This window comes from Epinephelus moara, chromosome 9 (genome assembly GCF_006386435.1).
Source record: "Epinephelus moara isolate mb chromosome 9, YSFRI_EMoa_1.0, whole genome shotgun sequence".
Lineage (NCBI taxonomy): Eukaryota > Metazoa > Chordata > Actinopteri > Perciformes > Serranidae > Epinephelus > Epinephelus moara.
The window spans coordinates 28,420,986-28,439,936 of NC_065514.1; the positions used below are offsets into that span (position 1 = coordinate 28,420,986).

Here is an 18,951-nt window from a genome sequence, read left to right on the forward strand (position 1 = left end):
CTATTATTATTATTATTATTATTTTCACTGACCACTCATGTAGTACATAGCCAGGTTCAATTTTACAGCATCTCCTCTATCCAGGACACTCCACCTTGTCATGGAACGTTCAAAGCAATTACAGGCAAACAGTCACAATTCACAATCTTTTTCAGTCAGGGTAGGCAATGCATGAGCTCTGACCCACTAGTACTGAATCTGAAGTGGTCAAGAAAGGTGCATCCTGCAAGATTTAAATAAAAATACATCTTCAAAACGTACTTTGCATTGTTGATACCCAAGAGTCTTGTTACAATGTTGAGGCAGATGCTCTAATATGAAATTGTTGCAGTGAAAGATCGCCAAGTTGTATTTCTGCAACTGCATGTCAATGTGAAGAAGTCGGTGTCATGGATGGATTACTGAATGGGCCTCCTGGACACAGGTCAATAGGCCTGTTGAGTGTCACTCAAATGAACACATACTGACCAGGATAAGACTCAAAATGGTCACAGAGAGGTGCAAAGGAACTGCAAAGAGACTCAAAATAACTACAAAAACTAGTAAAACAACCACATGGAGACAAGAAACGACCAAAAAAAGAGACAAACAATACACCACCACAAAGTCTGTGTCTGGTTCCTACAGAGAGGTGGTGGAGCCCTTTGCTCATCTGTGCTCAGGGGCCTATTGTCTCATGACCCATCCAAATATCACATACAGTTTTTTAGCTGGTCTCTCCATCATCATTCCGAACAGTTCTGTGAGCAGCAGACACTCTGCGCGCTTTTGAAAAGAAACTTTTAATCTTGTTTTGGAAAGAAACCCTACACATGCAAGGGGAGACTCTAAATGGCACAAAAACCATGTTACGTCTTATTTCCAGAAAATGTACGGCGTTGAGAGGCTTCTGAAATAGCTTTAAACTGTTTGCTGAGAACAACGGTAGTACTTTGTAATGGATTGTTTTGGTCTGTGTCTCGCTCTTTTTCCCCGCAGGGCTGAAGCAGATCCATGCCCTGTCCATCCAAGGGAACTATGAGCTTCGTATCGACTTGGAGGACTTTGAAAATAGCACTGCTTACGCCCAGTATGGAACCTTTGGAGTAGGCCTCTTCTCAGTCGACCCTGATGATGATGGATATCCTTTGACTGTGGGGGACTATTCTGGCAATGCAGGTGTGTATGCTCAGTGAACTACTTAGATTTTGCTTGCACAATTTCCTGTGCTTGTTCTCTGATTGGTATACACTATTTTTGTTATTCATTTTTTCTTTTAACCTAATTGTGAGCACAGAAATCATAACTTCCAGTTCACGCTGCCTCAGAATAATAGCATGTTATTTTTACAGTGCAGTAGGTGTGTCCACTTGTTAAACCATGCAGACAGCTTCACAGGGAGAGGGACTGCTAGTGTCTGTGTCTCTGCTCCCCAACCATCAGATCCAAGCCAGCTACCTGTCACCTTGATTAAATTACTGCCAATTAATTGCACTGCTTGACCTGCAGCGTAAACAAAAAACCCCGCCGCTGAAATGAAGAAGCAATTTAAAGAACCTTTGGGGAGTGCTGCTCCAAGAACACAGGAGAGAATGGGGACAGATATGAGAGATGGAGCAGGAAAAAGAAGTGGGGAGGAAGGGAGAAACTGGGATGGAGGAAAGGAGGGGACAGGTGCGAAAGAAGAAGAGAGTAACGGAAGAGAGGTAAATAAAAATGAGGGTAGAGGTATCTAAGGGACAGGGAAGCAGAGGACTGGGGACAGAAACAATGTGCTGTGTGTGCAACAGCTTTTTCCCCAGATATGGTGTCCTGTAACGCACCTGGCTTGTCCTCAGCACGGCCTGACCTTGAACTCATCTGCCTGTTGGACATTTGAATCCACTCAAATTAAGGGTACTCAAACTCTCTCAGGATGCTCATCCTCTCACCTCAGCCTCCCTGTAGGCGGCTACTGTTATTATTATTAGGGGTATTTTGCTCTGGTGTGGCTGCTTTCTGATCAGCTGACAGGTGCTCATTTGGGCTGGGAGCAGCTGGATCTTAATGGGCATCGGAGGCGGCTGCCGGCCCCCAGCCACCAAGGTGACATCCAGCGCCTTGCAAATGAGCCTTTAAGTGCTTCTGTTTTGTTTTTGTTTTTTTTCCCCCCTCTCCTTTTTTCTACATCCCTTGGACATCGTCCCATTGTTGACAGCGCTTCATTTTCTTCCCTTTCCTCCCCCACTGTCTTTTTCCTCCTGATGTCGAGCAGCACACAACATGGATATCAGACATGCCTGTCAGATTATTTTTCCGGCTGACTGGTTACCATGGTAATGCCAAATGGAGAGCAGAGTAGGACAGAGCGAGAGGGTAAGGAGCTGGGCGGCCACATCCTGAGCAATTAAGGGTTGTTTGATGCCCTGACGAGCTGTTAGCCATCACCTGATGGCTGGTGAGCGGTCTTTCATTCTGCTCTCAGCTTTATCCTTCTATCCACTTCTGGTCACAGTGTGATGCTTGCTTTGGAAAGAAAGGAAAGGACAGAGAGTGCAGGGGAGCTAGGGGGAGTTTATTGAACATTATGAGCTGTTTGAACATCCATTTATTGAAAACTTTAGGCCTACCGCAGTTTCAGCGAAAATGTTGCTTTCATGTTACTTGTTAGCCTCACAGAGCAAGAGCTTGCAAGGCAGTTATCGATGTAGAGAATATGTCAGTGAGGGATCTTTATATAGCGAGAAGGTATTTTCAGCTCGGCAATTTAATTGTGCTAATCAGACTTACCACGCAGACCATGATTAAGGGCACTTAGGTGATTTGACTTGCATGTGTCGCGTCCCCACATTAGTCTTACATCATTATCACATTCACAATCATGCTGCAGGAAAGAATGCCCTCTTACTGACTAGCATCTATGCTTTTCAAGATACCAGTGCCAGTTTCAAAAATACATAAAAGATCAACATTGATGCAAAAAGAAAGAATGAAACCAACAGTCTGTTAACTGCGTTGTTTCCCTCCTATTATAACATTTCTGTACATTAAGCGACAGACATGCTGGTGAAACCATTAGGGCTGTGTTATTAAAAAGAGGAAGATAAAAAGGTCACCACGCTGCCTTTGATAAATTGGCTAAGAAGCCGTCTGACCTCCTGCTTTAGATAATGAGAAGCAATACCCTGGAGAGCTGTGGAGCTTTATTTTTTATTCTATCATCTCTCTCTGTTTGTAGAAATGATTAATTGAAAGGTCCTATACTATTTTGAAGTTAATCACTTGTGGATGTGTCTGATTGCTGGTTTCTGGTTTCAGATCCAAGAATATTTTGGGGGAAGACACAGAGGAGATGCAATAGCTGTTGCTTAAAATGTTTTTTTTTTTCTTCTTTGTCCCAGCTGCACTTGTTTACGAGAGCTTGTTTCATTCACTTTAAATAAACCTACATCTTAATCCAACCTGGTCTGGTTCCTAACTCATCAAATACAGACGCTTGGTCAAAGGCCCTTGGTGTCAGATACTGACACATTGAGGCACCATTTAGCAGCAGTATGAGACGCACCGGTCGGCAGCATTTTTTGAAGCTCTGAAATACTGCCATAGTATAAAGAGCAAGAATGCCTACATAGGGTTCTGGGAGGAGAGGTGGACAGGTCAAACATACCCTGGACTTTCATCAAGGGGGAGAGCTGTTTTTTTACAGTGTGAAAACTAAAGTCAGTCAATTTAATTTAATAATAATGTAGTGTGCTATGTGTAGCATACTATGCTTGTGACATATGTTACGTATGTCACGTGACATTTCATTATGTTCGCAACAAACATACTAATTTCAGGCCAAACCATGATGTCTTATTGTAAACCTAACCAAGCACTTTTGCTGCCTAAACCTAAGCCCATGCTTTTATCTTGCATAAAGCTAACCTCCCGAGACCCAGGATTTTGTTTGGTGTGCATTTTTTATTCTCCTATAGCTATTTGGGAAACGTAGAACCCGATAAGTTTAAACAACTAACCACTGTCTTTGACCAGTGAGTAGTTTTTGAGAAGAAATAATGTCCTTATATAGGGACAATGGGTTTATTTTGTTATAGTCACAAGTATTTAAGAAAGTATTAAACTGTTTCTTTCAATGCCTGAACATGGCTTTGTTCATTTTGTAACTCTGTATGAAGTTTCTCTTGCTCCATATTCCAATCAGGCAAAGTCCTTTTTGTTTGTAGAAGCAGTCTGTCACACCTAATTGGCCTGTGTGAAATGCTGCGATGACACAATAATAGAGTCCCAATATCCTCAAACAAGAACTTTGTAATTAACAGCATTTTAGTGTGTTACTGTTGCTAAATTTGGTCAAATTTGTGCACCATATTAGACTACAGACATTATTAAGCATGAATAATTAAGTTTCAGTGGCACAGTGGTTCAGCGGTTATCATTGTCGCCTCACAGCAAGAGGGTTTCTGGTTTGCATGTTCTCCGTGTGTTTTCTCTGGGTACTCCGGCTTCCTCCCACAGTCCAAAGACATGCAAATTAGATTAATTGGTGACTCTGAATTGGGTTTTTTTCTTCTTTGTCCATTTCTATGTCAGAATCAGCTGTACAGTGACTTTGCGGAGATGGCCGCCATTTTGTTTTTCCATAAATTAGTGTATTAGTGCTTATGCTAACACTAGATGGCACATAAAAGTGTCCAGGAACAATGGATACAGGTGCAGCAAACCCAAAATGTAATGCAGGGTCACAGGAGGCTAAGAAGTCAGAAAGAAACAAAATGCTTTTAATGAGTGGAAACTACACATTTCCCATGAAAACCTACGTTTATTTTGAGAAGACACAATGTATAAAACAAGTGTGAATTGAAACACCATGCCTGGGCATCCAAAACTGACAGTGTAGAGGTACCAGAGCACTGTGGTTTGACATGTAGGGCCGCTGACCAAGTGTCTGTGTTTGGCGAGTTGGGGGTGAGAATGTGCTGCTTTATCCTACGGTTTAAATATGTACTGACACATTCAAATTTTGTTTCACATCTCCCACCCTAGGTGACTCTCTGCTGAAGCACAACGGGATGAAGTTCACCACCAAAGACAGGGACAACGACCACTCGGAGAACAACTGCGCCTCTTTCTACCATGGTGCCTGGTGGTACCGCAACTGCCACACCTCCAACCTTAACGGCCAATACCTGCGCGGCCAGCACACCTCCTATGCCGACGGCATCGAGTGGTCCTCGTGGACTGGCTGGCAGTACTCCCTCAAGTTCTCCGAGATGAAGATTCGACCTACCCGTGACCCAGAGAATAAATGAGAAAGACAAAAGGATAAAAGGAGGAAAAAGAAGAAGTTTTTTGAAACATTACAAACCACAGTTTCTGACAGCTAGGCGGAGTTACTTGTCTTGATATTGTTTATTCACTAAAAAACATACCTCTTTGAGTTTAGTTGACTCTGCTGTTTGCCTCCTGATGTCTCGCTCCCTTTTTGCTCCTCTTCCTCCATCACTCAGCTACTAGTGTCATGCCAGCTACCATTGTCCTTCCCCCTGGTTCCTTTCTTGAAAAAAAATGTAACCGTCATCATGAATATTTTTGATCATTCAGTTCACACAAACAGCTTACCAGAGCTCACAGTCCACTGCGCTAGCTTTACTCAGTCTGACATGGTGGTCCAAGCATCACCTGCAGGATCACACACCAGTAATTCGCTCCTGACATGTAACTCTGACCTCCCATCTGTGCTGACATGGCACTTTGATTGTGGTTCAGTCTCACTGCCCATTGCTGTATAATCTGTGAGGGGAGAGGGTTGCGCCACATATAATAGAAACAGACAAACTCTTTGCAAAAATATGAACGGAGATAAAAATCCTCCTCCTTTCCCCATTTGCAAAGGAAGTTTCCCCGGTGAGAAGGGACAGCGCAGTGGTACACTATGTCACATTTACATCCTCGATCTGTGTGAATGAGACCCAGCAGGGTAGTGGCAAGAAGTGCAGGGCCTCAGATAATTAGAGGAAGACAGAGACGGAGAGAACGAGGAAACAATTTGACAAGAGGTAAATTAGTCGAAAGGATGAAGGGGGAGCAGGGTGGATCAAAGGGGAGAGAGGAAGTGGAAGAAGAGGAGGTGCAAAAAGGATGAGAAAGAGAAATGAGAAAAAGGAAGAGACAACGGAGGATCTCATTCATCTGACTTGGGCCATTAGGGAGCATATTGGGCACTTTGTCTGATCTGCCTGCCAGCTGAGTACTGGCCAACTGATGCAGCACTCACAGATGGTAACCCAGCACTTTGTGTGTGTGTACGTGGGTATGTGTGTGTATGCGTGTGTGTCTATGACGGAGAGAGACAGACAGAGTTCTCTAACATTATCAATTTCCTGTCATGAGTTCAGTAGAGCGTCTCGACTGACTACAATGTTTAGCACAGACATGATGCATGGCTGGCATACCTTTCACTCTCCATTTAAGTAGTTAACATCAAATAACAAAGCCTGTAATGTATGTACATGTGACAGGAGGGTAAAGACACTGACAACAATTTAAAGGAGACCAACGGGATCAGAGAATGAAGGAGGAATCAAAGACTGTGTCATGACTTCCCACTTCCCTCTCGTCTTCTCGGACCTGATGAGGAAATGTTACATTTTTGCCAACGACCCCACATTCCCACCTCTTTGGTTTGTCCTCTGATTTGTAATTTTTTTTCTCCTTTCCAGGTGATTCTTACGGGATCCGTTTGCGTGACACAGTTCCTCTTGTCATGCAAAGGGAGAGAAAGTTGCTGTAAAATAAGATTTGACGCTCTCAGCCACTGTCTTTTTTTTTCTTCTGAGTAGGAATTCTACAATGTGTTATGGCAAAAACAAAATTGCCGAAAGCAAAAAAAAAAAAAAAAGAATAACAGAAAAAGAAAAAAAATGTCATGAAGAAAAACACAAAGGCAAACTGTGGGCAGAAATAGTGCAATCCTGATTTTCCGTCTTTTTTTTAAGTCGGTGAATCAACTTTTCTCAGTTTCATCGAGTTTATTTGGATGTACTAAAAGCTTTAAAAAATTATCTGTAGATTTTATTGTACAGTGTTTATGACTTTTAGAGCATGTGAAGCTGTTTTCTTACTATGCTAAAACACAAAGAGTACTCAAGCACATGGACTTCACAAAATCCACCAGTTAAAACAAACAAAAAAAAAAAATCAACAAGTGAAGAAAGTATTTACAGAACTTTTTTCCCTTCCTCTGCCTGAAAAGCAAGCGAGAGTGGCCTGTGCCGCTTTGAAGGTCGGATATGAGTGACGGGGAGGAATGTGATTACCCCTTAAGCACATGCCCGTTCAAATCTGCAGCACAAATATAAATCTTTTTACGGAGGCACAAAAATACGAGAGAGAGATTTCAAACCTCCTGGCACATTTAGCTGCCTTGCTGGACATATGTGATCTTTCTGACATCTTGGCTTCGGAAAGCCCCATGGCGCTGGGAGACAGTTTTGAATGTGTGCTGAAGGGTGTTGCCCCAGCTGACAGTGGGTTAACGTGTAGCACCGAGCAATGTTGCACCGGATACCTCTGACACTGGAACAGCTGTGAGCTTTTCTGTCATCGCTGGTGCTGGGGAAGGATCTCCCATTGCTGTTTGTGCAGCGCCTCGGCTGTGTGCATACAGCTATACGTCATGTCTCGGCGGACTGCTGCCACCTCTCTTCAACATCAAAGCACAGACACATGTTGCAAGTACTTGCTGGTTTTATTATGGCACAAAGATGGAGGTTTGATAATGTCAGAGGATATAGCGAATTTAAAACAAGCTCAAAATGTATGAGTTCACTTGGGGAGAAGGGGACTGGCGTGTGAGAGCGTATGCAAATGTGTGTGTGTCTCTGTGCTAGACAGAGGGTGTGTGTGTGTTAGCGCGTGTGCACATGTGTGCGTCTACAGTGTCTCTGTGTGTATATGCACATGCTTCAGTTTGTACATGCCCATGTGCATGAGCCAGATGACAGAGCGGGAGGCTGAGTGCGTCTCTCTGTGGAATTTTGAAGTAATGTGATGCTTATGTACAACTTGCCTCCCCTGCTATTTGTGTCGATAACAGAGAGATTTACATAATTATAAAGAACTATTACTTATTGTGATTGTGAACCCATGAGAGTGGACACCACCTTCTGGTACTGTGTTGAAACTGCGCTCGTACCCTAAAACCCCCCCGAGATCCCACTCCCTAAAAATCTTTATCTTCACCTCGACACAACGTTGTGCTCACTGTATATGTTAATGCTATGTCGCCCCTTGTTATTAAAATGTAAAGTATTATTTGCCATGCCCCCTTCTGTGTTTTTGTTGAGTGAATGCCTTTATAGTCACTCTCTCTGCTGCAGCTTGCTAAGTCTCCAATGGAAGAGATGATAAAAGAGTGAAATCAGAGGTTCTAATCATTCCCAGTTATCCCGCTCATTACAGTGCATCAGCAACCCCCTGATCGATCCCCCAGCTCCCCAAACCTTCTATCTTTCTTACTGTGTACCTCCTTAATTGCCTTAGCCTCTGCTGCCAATTCCCCCTCACTCCATAGCTCCTAAATTCTCCTCTCTTCTCTTCCCGGCTCCCGACTCCCTGCCTCTTTATTGCTCTGCTTTTTGCCCCACTCTGCTCTCTCCCTGCCCTCAGTCCTCCCATTCCTTCAGTCCCAGCGCAGAACTAACTCTGTTTTCTTTTTCTTTTCTTTTTGGTGAAGTACTATAGATTGTTTTGCTGAATCTTGATACTGTGTTTTAATGTTCTTGTCAACATTTAATAAACATTCACATTTTATAAATGGGGAACGCCCTGAAGTGTGTGGGGTTTTCTCGGTTCATCTGTGCATGCTTGTAGCAGTGTGGTTGTAAGCTTGTTTTTTTTTAACGGCTTTGATCAAGCTGAATAAAAGCAGGCAATGGACATTTAATAGGAATGCTGGTACATCAACATCAATAAAGTGGCAATGGAATCAAAGGGCAACCTCAAAAGCTGAAAAACTAAGTCACCGCTAAAGTGCCAAAAAACTGCAGTTCCTGTAATGGCCACTTGAGGCTGGCTTCAAAAGCCAGTTTGTCCCCATACACCCCCATGTTAAAATGCCCACCTTTACAGCCTGGTACAGACAGCTGTTTAGCCCTCTATGACTCGAGTCCCCATTCATGATAACTGCACCGGGGATGAATTTTTTTATAACTCATCGGTTTAAATTCTATTAAGGCTTAAAGTTAAACATAATTAAGAGGGTGGCTGTTTTGAGTGACAGGATGCCTACTGATAGTGTCCTTGGCTTCTTTTGTCCAAATATGGTCACCTCTGGCCCCAAAAAATCCAAGATTGTGATAGCCAAGATGCCAAACTTGAGGCTTCAAAACAGGAGTCCACAATGGTTGTAGTCACAGTGGCTACATCCATTATTTTATACAAAAAGTCTTCTAACCCATATGACCACCCAAGAACCCAAGTTTTATGTTTATACCTCTGAATACAACCCACAGGAACGTTTCCTTAATTCGCACACCTACTGTTGGACGACAGAATAGCTTGTTTGTCCAGTCACGGTTGCAGTTTTAAACACATGGGTAATGTTATTTAACAGTCGCAGTTGCATCAAAAGTTTAGGTTAGAACTGTTTGACATGTGTCACCGGAAATAACTCACATGACGTGTCGCATCACATACGTCAACATTCTACATTTCATTGTTAAAATAACTCTACATTGGATATTGTTTTCACATGGGACACAAACAAGGGTCTAAGTAGATTAAAGTCCGCTGCATGTTTGACCCACCCACCTGCCCTGCCTCCCATCCAAAGCAGACATTGTTCACCATGATACTACGTTGCCTGACTTTACCCCTCACTCTTGAAAGAATGATTCTGTCCACTAGAGGCTGGTGTCAAACAAAATCGATACATTTCTGCTTGCAGAAAATGCCCTATATGGTCGTATTTTGGAGGGAGATAGTCTCCTTTAATAGAGCATGCAGCTTGGTGTGAAAGGCAGCCTTAGCAGACCCAGAGTGTAAAAAATGCTTTAAGTTTTTATGAGCCATGCAAAGAGTTTTGACTTTATTCGCAAAGGTTTTGAGATAACATCTCAAAGTTTTCTGCTGCCAACAGAGCTCAATAGAGGTCAATTGAATTTTTTGTTTGTGCTGTTCAAGAACTTTATATTTAAAAAACATAGCATTTTGGAAGAAATGACCTCAGCACAAACATGTTTTCCATTAACAGCGTCCCAGTTACTCTGGATCCTCCACAGAAGTGTGAAGAGTTTTCACTTATTTACGCTGAGCAAAATACTCATTTTGAATTTTCTAACCATGTAGAGCTGTTATCACCAAGAACTAGATTATACAGCACAATTGTACTCCTGAAAAAATTGGCAGTATATTTGAATAAAAATAATAATCAGGCAGGTGGAGATATCTGGGGAAATTAATTAGCTTTTAATTAGCTTTCTCTTAAATCATGTACTTAATTTCCACAGATAAGGTGCCTTGGCCCTGCTGATGTGTAGCGACATAGTGGCAGTTTCTTCTTCTTCTTCTTCTTCTTCTTCTTCTTCTTCTTCCTCTTCTTCCTCTTCTTCTTCTTCTTCTTCTTCTTCTGCTAAGGGTAAGTTTTAAGCGATATTTATATTTGTGTAAAATTCAAGCCATGCATATATTACATTACATACATTAAAGAAATGGGGACATTGATAGGAATAACACAGCATGATATGATGGCAGAAAATACCCAGTGATACTTATGAAAGCTTTTTGTCATTTGATGATTGATCTATCCAACTGGTCTTATCTACAACTAAAGTGACAGTAAGAGGGCCTGTTGGGGATGTGATGTTTTATTTTCATAATTTCACAATTTTACATCTAAGAGGTAATAAACATTTGAATGCATTTCTCATTGCTCATTCTTGCTCAAAACAGGGTTTCTAACAAATAGCAGGAGCCAGTTAAACCTATCAATAATGGATAAAATGATAAATGAAATGAACTGTTGGATATTCATTTCACCAGCAATTCTTTCAGGATTACTATAAGGAAACGCATACACCACTTCCTTTGTCTCCTTTGTGGTGCAGGAAATCTAGTGATGAATATCAAATTCCCACACACATATATCACCCCTGCATTGACTTATTAAAAAAATGCCATAGTTTTTGTCACATGGACCTCATGGACCTCAAGACTTCATAAAGTGACACAGTACATGATCACACAGACACCACCACTCAAAATTCCCTGTTAGTGGGGTGGCATAGCTAAAGAATCGTTCAGTTCAAGCACCAAATTTGGAACATAATAGCTTAAAATATGTAGAAGATATCTGGGTATCGGCAGATTGGCATTCTGATGACTATGGTGGCAAAATCCAATATGGCTATAGCCCAGTGATCTACAAATGCAAGCTTGGTGTCTGTTTAATGGATTTTGACCATGATAAACACATTGGAATGTTAATTTTTATGATTGGATGCATTTGGACCCCTAATTTGCATATTTCCAAGATGGTGGCGACCTAAAATATATATATATATTTTGTTTTTCAATTCTTTTGGCAAACTTGCTGTATATTTCATATCTTTAAGCATGAGAAACACATTGGAATACTCAGGTTTATGATTCATCTTTATCTTTCATCATCTCTAATTTGCATATTACCAATATGACCACTTTCCCCAAAAAATTTAATTCATGCATACATTCTCACCCAGATTATATTGTAGAGATGAGCTTTTTCTTTATTCTATCTCCATGTTTGCAACACCACATATATAATCAACAGCAATACCTGTAAAAAATATGTTTCAATGCAAAACTTATGGCTGAAACAGTTTTCTGGTGGCGGCCACATTGGATTTTGTCGCCATGGCCATCAGAATGCCAATCTTAAGCTATTAATGTACCAAATTTGGTGCTTTCATCACAAACTGGACGATTGTCTTGATTTTGTGAGCTAGGCCACCCCACTACGTACTGTTCCAACATACAAAATAGGTTGATGCACTTTCAAAAAATACTGTCACCATTTAAAACATTTTTCCTACTTAATGGCAAATATACCTAAGATATACCCCAAATATACAATACACAAATGCCTGTCCCATGACCCTAGATTTATTTGTTCAACTGATCACACTTAATATCACACCACCACGCTGCCCTCCTGTAAATAGGCTCACAGAGCCTTGATAACTTGTTATCAAGGGGCTGGACTATATCCTGCCATTCTTCTATGGGAACATTTTTGATTGATTTGAGCCTGTACCTCTGTGAGCCTATTTAAGCCCTGCATCACTTTATGATGTTTGAATATGTCTTGAGAAAGGTCCATGTGACCAAAACGTTGGTACTTTTGTAAAAAAAAAAAAAAAAAATCAATGAAAATGTGATAAGTGTGTGCAGAAATTCTCTGATTTCTTGTCAGTTCTTTCAGTATTCCCAACAGTGATTGAGACAATGTAGGGAATTGCGTCATACCCCATCACTGCAGCTTTAAGGGCCCAGCTGTAGACTTATATATGACATATATGGACTGAATAAGATGTCACTCTATTGTATAAATGGCTATTGTGCTAGAGAGACCAGAGGAGATAAGAACAAATATTCACACTGTGATCCCCAGTAATTTCTTCACATAATATGTTTGTCCTAGAGAGCACATGGGGGAAGTTTGTCTTCAAAATGAAAAGATTTCTGGCAGAAATCTTTTCATTTTAACCCAAACCGTGATCTTTTTCCTAAACCCTACCAAGAAGGCAAACATATCCCAACGGCTCACAGAGAAATTTGCCGTGTTTTCTTTTCTTCCACCCTTTTCTTGAAAATGAAATTAGCATTTCTGCAATAACACTCTGAACATAAACATTTTCTTTATGTATTGCAGAAACACTTCTTATATTTACCCACTGGTTTGCTCTGTTAAATGTTAGTGTTCCACTTAATTCCCATACCCATATCTGTAGTGTTGAAATGCTGGCTATGTGTGCTGGTATGTATAAAATACTATAATTCCACAGCTATTTAGTCTTGCTTGACTGATTTTATTGCCTTATTGCGTTTCTGTTTATGGCGTGTATTTCTTTTGTAATTTGGTTGTGTAGTTAGATTCTAGTTAGTTTGGAGGTGAATTACTTCAAGGCTCCAACTGCAGTCTCATTTTATTTCACATAAAAATACACTTCTGTTGGAAAATCCAGCCACTGTAAGGCAAGGTGAGTTCTCAGGCACAGCATGCTGATAATTAGCCTTAAAGTGACTATCTAGTGTTAGATCTACTAAAAGCAGGGTGACTTAAATTATACCTAATGCTGAATATCTTCCTAAGATTCCCTGGGGTTTTGAAATCCTGCAACACAATGCAACTTGTCACTAATCAAATTTTAAGTGTCTGTGTGTGGCCAAAAGCCAAGCCAATATGGTGCATCTACTAATTGCCTTGAAGGAGTGTGAGTCATGATAGAGAGGGGGCAAGTTGAAGGAGTAACACCGAGGAGGGATGCCAGCCGTGTGATCTGGCTCTTCAATTCATAGTTCAAAAGACAGCAAATGATGTCAGTGACTGAGTTCCTATCTCTGTGGAGCCACTGGATGCACAAGGCATTAAAGTCTGGTCTTGACACTCTGTGTGAGCTGGCTGTGCCATCTACTCAGCCCCTTCAAAGTGCGGAATTGGCAGCAAACATGTTGTTTGCTTATTTGTGGAACGGTGTCAAGTTGTTTTAAATCCCATTCCAACTGCTCATACAGAGATCCATCAAGGAAGGATGATACAACATCAGTGTACTATTTTGTGCAAGGTATTACTTAGTTATTAAGTCCAACTAAGTGATTCATTTTATTAACAGGGTTAACTGAGCCTATGTTTGTCCTTATCAGCATTAAAGGAATAGTTCGACACACACACAAACTGGAAGTTGCTGCATGAAGAGATAAAAAGTTCCAGCACACAACACCCAAGCCCCAGGGAACAGCACTGGGCTGTAAAGGGGTTGCAAGCAGTAACCTCCAGAGCTGAGAAAACATAGCCAACATGAAAGTGCCAAACAAAATGCAGTTCCTTAAATGGCCACTTGAGGCTGGCTCCATAAGCGACCCCTCCCAAAAGACATCCATGTTCCAAGTTTACAGCAGAAATACACATGTTTACAGCCTGGTACAAAAATGGTTTTGGTCTCTATAACTAATTTTCCCCCTTCATGACAACTGAATTTTTATGTAACTCACCCATTTCAATATAATTGAGGACCACTTTGAGTGACGGGCTGTCTGTCGACTGTGTCCATGGGCTTTCAGTCAGATCCACCCCTCGCTCCTCCACAGCTCCAACCTTTCATCCACATACATGTATGGTCACCTCTGGCTCTAAAACTCCAAGATGGTTGAGCCAAGAGGCCACACTGGAGGCTTCAAAATGAGAATCCACAAGCCAATGGTTGATGTCTTGATGGCTACGCCCATTATTGTCATACAGTCTATGTGCAATAGTGGCCACATTCAGTATTGCAGACCCATATTGGCCAAAAAAGTCTGTATTCCCATACACCATGATTTGAAATTAAGAGGCTGAACACTTCAAATCAACAACAGTCTTTCTTTTTTCTGAATTGTGACAAAGACTTAAATGATTCTTTAAGTGATCAGAATTTGATTCATCTGTCAAATCAAATTTAGACCATAGTCAAATTTAGGAACCGTGTCATTAATGCCATTCCTGTGTTCAGAAGCTAACAGGAAGTCAGCCGGATTGACCTGAGGAAGTATCTAACATGTCAACTATTGGTGCATCCATTTGCACTGGAAACTAGAAATTCCCAAGTTACCAGTCGAAAGTTTCAACTGCAGCGCAATTTGTAAAGTTGGAGGCACCTCACCAACCCTGATCTCAAAATCCAAGATGGCTGCTCCACGCAATAACTATAGTGAAAGCTGTAGTAATGAACTGTTTATTAGAGCTTCTGTCTTACTTGTGTCTCATTAAAACAGTCGTACACACAGTCCTGTCCAACTTCTATCTGTGGAAATGTTACTATGGCATTTGTGTGTGCAAAATACAGTGTAATGCCTTGTTGTCAACTGGTATGATAACAGTGGCTAACATGGCTAGAACTGGTATTGCTACCTATTGCTACCCATTGTTTTTCCAACTTATTATGCTGGAACAAGGTCAGCACTGGTGTGACATCATTTGCAGCTCCAACTTCTGACTTCAGGGGTAAATGCAACGCAGCATATGAGCGCAAATAGGCAGAAGCTTTTCATAAAAATGAATGGGGAACATGTTTTTTTTTTTTTAAACTCATCCATGATAAATCTCCCATATGCTAAGCTAACTAACCTTTAGCTCTAGGTCCATGCACATGCATGAGATTATGGCTCTCCTCATCCAGATGTCAGACTATTTCTTTAATAGTACATTCAATTAGCAAAAAAATGCATGGTGGGAAACTTGAAGATTAAAGGTCTAATTCAATAAAAATGTACAGCAATACCTAAATACAAAATTTAAAGAGATGGTAGGCTTGTACCTACATCGTCTATTTTGTTGTTAGCTATGAAGACTTGGTGGTTGCTTACTAAGAATCGTCTTCTCCACCTTTGCCATGTAGTTCTGGGGTTTGGGGTATTAGCATTCCTCCCCTGCCTCTCTTTTCAGTATGCCAGCAGGGTAAACATCCAGATTACTGCGGAGCCATGAAAACCAACTAAACACATGAACACCTGACTGAGAGAGAGCATTGTATTAGTTCAGGCAGAGCACAGATGTCATGCTTTGCTAATCTATCAGCTAATCGCTACACACACCAATCTCCATCAGTCTATTTAGATGACTTGCTGTACACTGATTGTCACTTTATAAACTGCTGTAACCCCATTACGCTGCAAAGTAAAGCCTCGGCCCTACCTCCCCATGTCTTCATCTGATATAGTCTATCCAGTGGCTCTGACACCGATAACACAGTAGTGTTGTTGCCCTGGCTTTACTCTGTGAACACCCATGGGGGGATTTGCATTACAGCCTGGCTATATCCTCAGCATGCTTGCTGGGAAGGCAGGGGGGCAGTTTACTGCAGGGACATGAATGTCAAATGGAACGGTGTTACCATTTGTTGCAGAGGATTTTATTTTTTTTACTGGTGTGTTTCCGACTGCATTAAATGCATGTTGTGGTGTGAAAAAAAGTGTGAAAAGCAGAACATACGTGCAATAAAACACAGCTATGGTCCTTCACATTCGGTGTTTATGTGTATACAGGAGGTGATTTACAAGTGGCTTTACGATTCCTACAGGAGAAGTGCACACAACCATATGAAAAATATAAAGCTGCCAGGTCATCAGAAGTTAATGATAAGATGGGGAGAAGCTAAGCCCGTGCCTCGTGTTATTGCATGCAAAAAAAATCTCTGATAGTCAGGCTGGTAGTGTCCTCCACACAAAATCATATTTGCTCGTATTGGCAAACAGGTGAAAATAATTTGCAGGCTTTGGTTTCAGTCACCACAGTATGTGCAGGCAGGTCTGCCATGTTTGTCAGTGTTTCTGAGCAGCCATGCTCACTGCTTCGAAACCCTTGTATGCAACCAACTTGTTCTCACATCGTCAAATGTTGTCAAATACTAATGCTTTGTCACACAACTCGGCGTCTGATAGCGATGCACAGGGCACACTGTAACATGTGGTTAATGATGTGAAACGGACGTGGTTGGTGTTTGTTGACCTGGGAATGACAGCAGGCTGATCCAACTAGTAAATAATGTCATGGGATTAGTTGCTTACATTTCCTCTGTTTACTTGCATAGACTCATTAGAGTAGTTGTATTATGGTTTGCTCCTTGTTAATTTTACGTTCTCTCGCCACATGATTCTCAGATTGTTTTTTATCTAGTTGACCTTGAGCCACATGTATGACAGGACATGAGGATGATGCAGATCTTAACACATGCTGGTATTATGAAAAATGAACTTGACATTACTGATGGTGTACTTGTCCACACACTCTGCAGTAGACCTATTTAATGGATTGGTTATTTTGTTTGCTAAGCATGGCTATTTTCGCTATTACAGTTAAAAATGGGATCGCTGTTGTGCTGTCTGGAAAATGAAAGTTCTTTTATTTTTCTCACACTATGGTGCAATTATAATTTTTTTTGTGGAACACTTTAAACACAATGTAGTGTAGACAGATAATTATGACAGCTTTCCTTATTTCCTTGATATGCGATCAGTGACTGAATTGCGAACACAATGAGTAGTGACCACTGAGAGTGCTATTGGAAGACCTCGCAAAGAGAGCATGCTGATTTTTTTTTGACAAACAACAATTAATAGACTATGAAGCACTTCAGACTTCAGAGGGAGCTCTGTGTGTGTTTGTGTGTGGACCTGAAAGCTTTCTGCTTTCCCTGCAGTCTGGGCAGTAAGTTAGCACGGCAGTCGCAATTAATTGCATTTTTTTTGTTCTTTAATATAACTTTGAGGTGACATTAATTAAATTGGGTGATTAAATCACGCTCTCCTTTGTATATGAAAGTAACCCATTTAAACCTGATTCAGCGTGTCCTTCAAGTTGGTGACAGCAGTAGCGCAGCCGTATTCAAGTAGAGATAATAGCTGTTTTTCCATTCCTTTAAAGTAAAGTCTGTGTGTAGTGTTCCTATGTCACGTTACTAACTGCATGAGTGAGCCATTGCCCATCCTCCTCTTTTTTTTTTCTTCTTTTTTTTTTTTAATATAACTGCCCAGGCATCCTGCTTTCTTTTCTTTTCTGTCAACAAATGAACACAGTTGCACGCGTCCATCACTGTACGTACTACGCAAGCTACAAATAAAGGCAAAAGTGGAACATATTGAGGGTACAGATGGAGAGCAAAGAAGTGGATTATGATGCAGGAGTGATCTGAGAAATTTCTCTCTATATTTCACACTTTTCTGCTGTGAAACCTCACCATTGTTTTTTTTATTATACACAGCAGGAATTTGTGCTCACTACAAACTAATTTCCAAATTTTTTCAAGTCAAAAATGCACTGGTTCCTTTTCATTAAATATGAAAATCTGTTTTTCTCAACCACGTATAATAGTAAATTGGATATGTTTGACTTTTAGACCTCTGCTTATTTTTTCTCTGACATTTTATACACAGAGTAATAATTCATAATGATATAATTGGCAGATTAATCAATGATTTAAAAAAAAAAAAAATCCTTAGTTACAGCCCTGTAGAGTAAAGTGCAGCATCTTCGAAGACACCCCTGGGTGACTATTTTTACAGAGGTGAGAACAAGTTACTGTTTTGCAAGTAAGAGGTAACAAGTACTCAAGTCCCAAGTCAAGACAGGCAAGTCTAGAGTCAAGTCTATAGTCATGACAGGAAAGCCCTAATTCAAGTCCCATGTCAAGACAGGCAAATACAGAGTCAGGTCCTAAATTAACCCTATGGGCCCTAGGCGTTTTTGGGGTATTTTTACTGCCTTTACTCTTAAGCTCATATCACAGTCATTATAAAGGCTACATACACATGCTATATCTTGTTGTTGTTGTTTTTTTAGGACAATGTGGGCTAACCAGATTTGCCATAATTTCATGTCCTTCTATGTGCCCGTATTTTATATTAATTTTTATATCAATGAAAAAAACAAATTCGTGTTACTAAATTCTTACATTTTTACATGTATCTCAGCATAGCAAGTTGGAAGAAGACATATTCTGCCATATATGAAGAGGGGAGACTCTCTGGAATCTGGCATTATAAGAACCATGATGCTGGGACATTCTGTCACTTCCCAGCTGTTCAAAACATGTGGTTTGTGCCAGGGGGACATGATTGCCAGTATTTTTTCATTATTGCAAGAAATTCCATTGACTCATTCACAAGTCGAAAATGTGTTTTATCTGAAGGAAACAGGCAATATTTACATCTAAGATCATAGAAAAATAGTCAACCCAGTGCAATGATGTCCTCCAAGAT

At 40.9% G+C, this 18,951-nt stretch overlaps 1 protein-coding gene across 2 annotated transcripts in view; it reads left to right on the top strand.

Annotated features, from left to right (window-relative positions):
* Window positions 1-8,755, top strand: part of fibcd1b (fibrinogen C domain containing 1b) — a 159,014-nt gene extending 150,259 nt beyond the window's left edge. For both annotated transcript variants that reach the window (XM_050053691.1, XM_050053692.1), the window contains 2 exons: window positions 979-1,158; window positions 5,005-8,755. In XM_050053691.1, coding sequence (XP_049909648.1) covers window positions 979-1,158; window positions 5,005-5,270 — 446 coding nt within the window. In that variant the 3' untranslated portion in view covers window positions 5,271-8,755. The remainder of the gene's footprint in view (window positions 1-978; window positions 1,159-5,004) is intronic.
* Window positions 8,756-18,951: the final 10,196 nt, after the last annotated feature.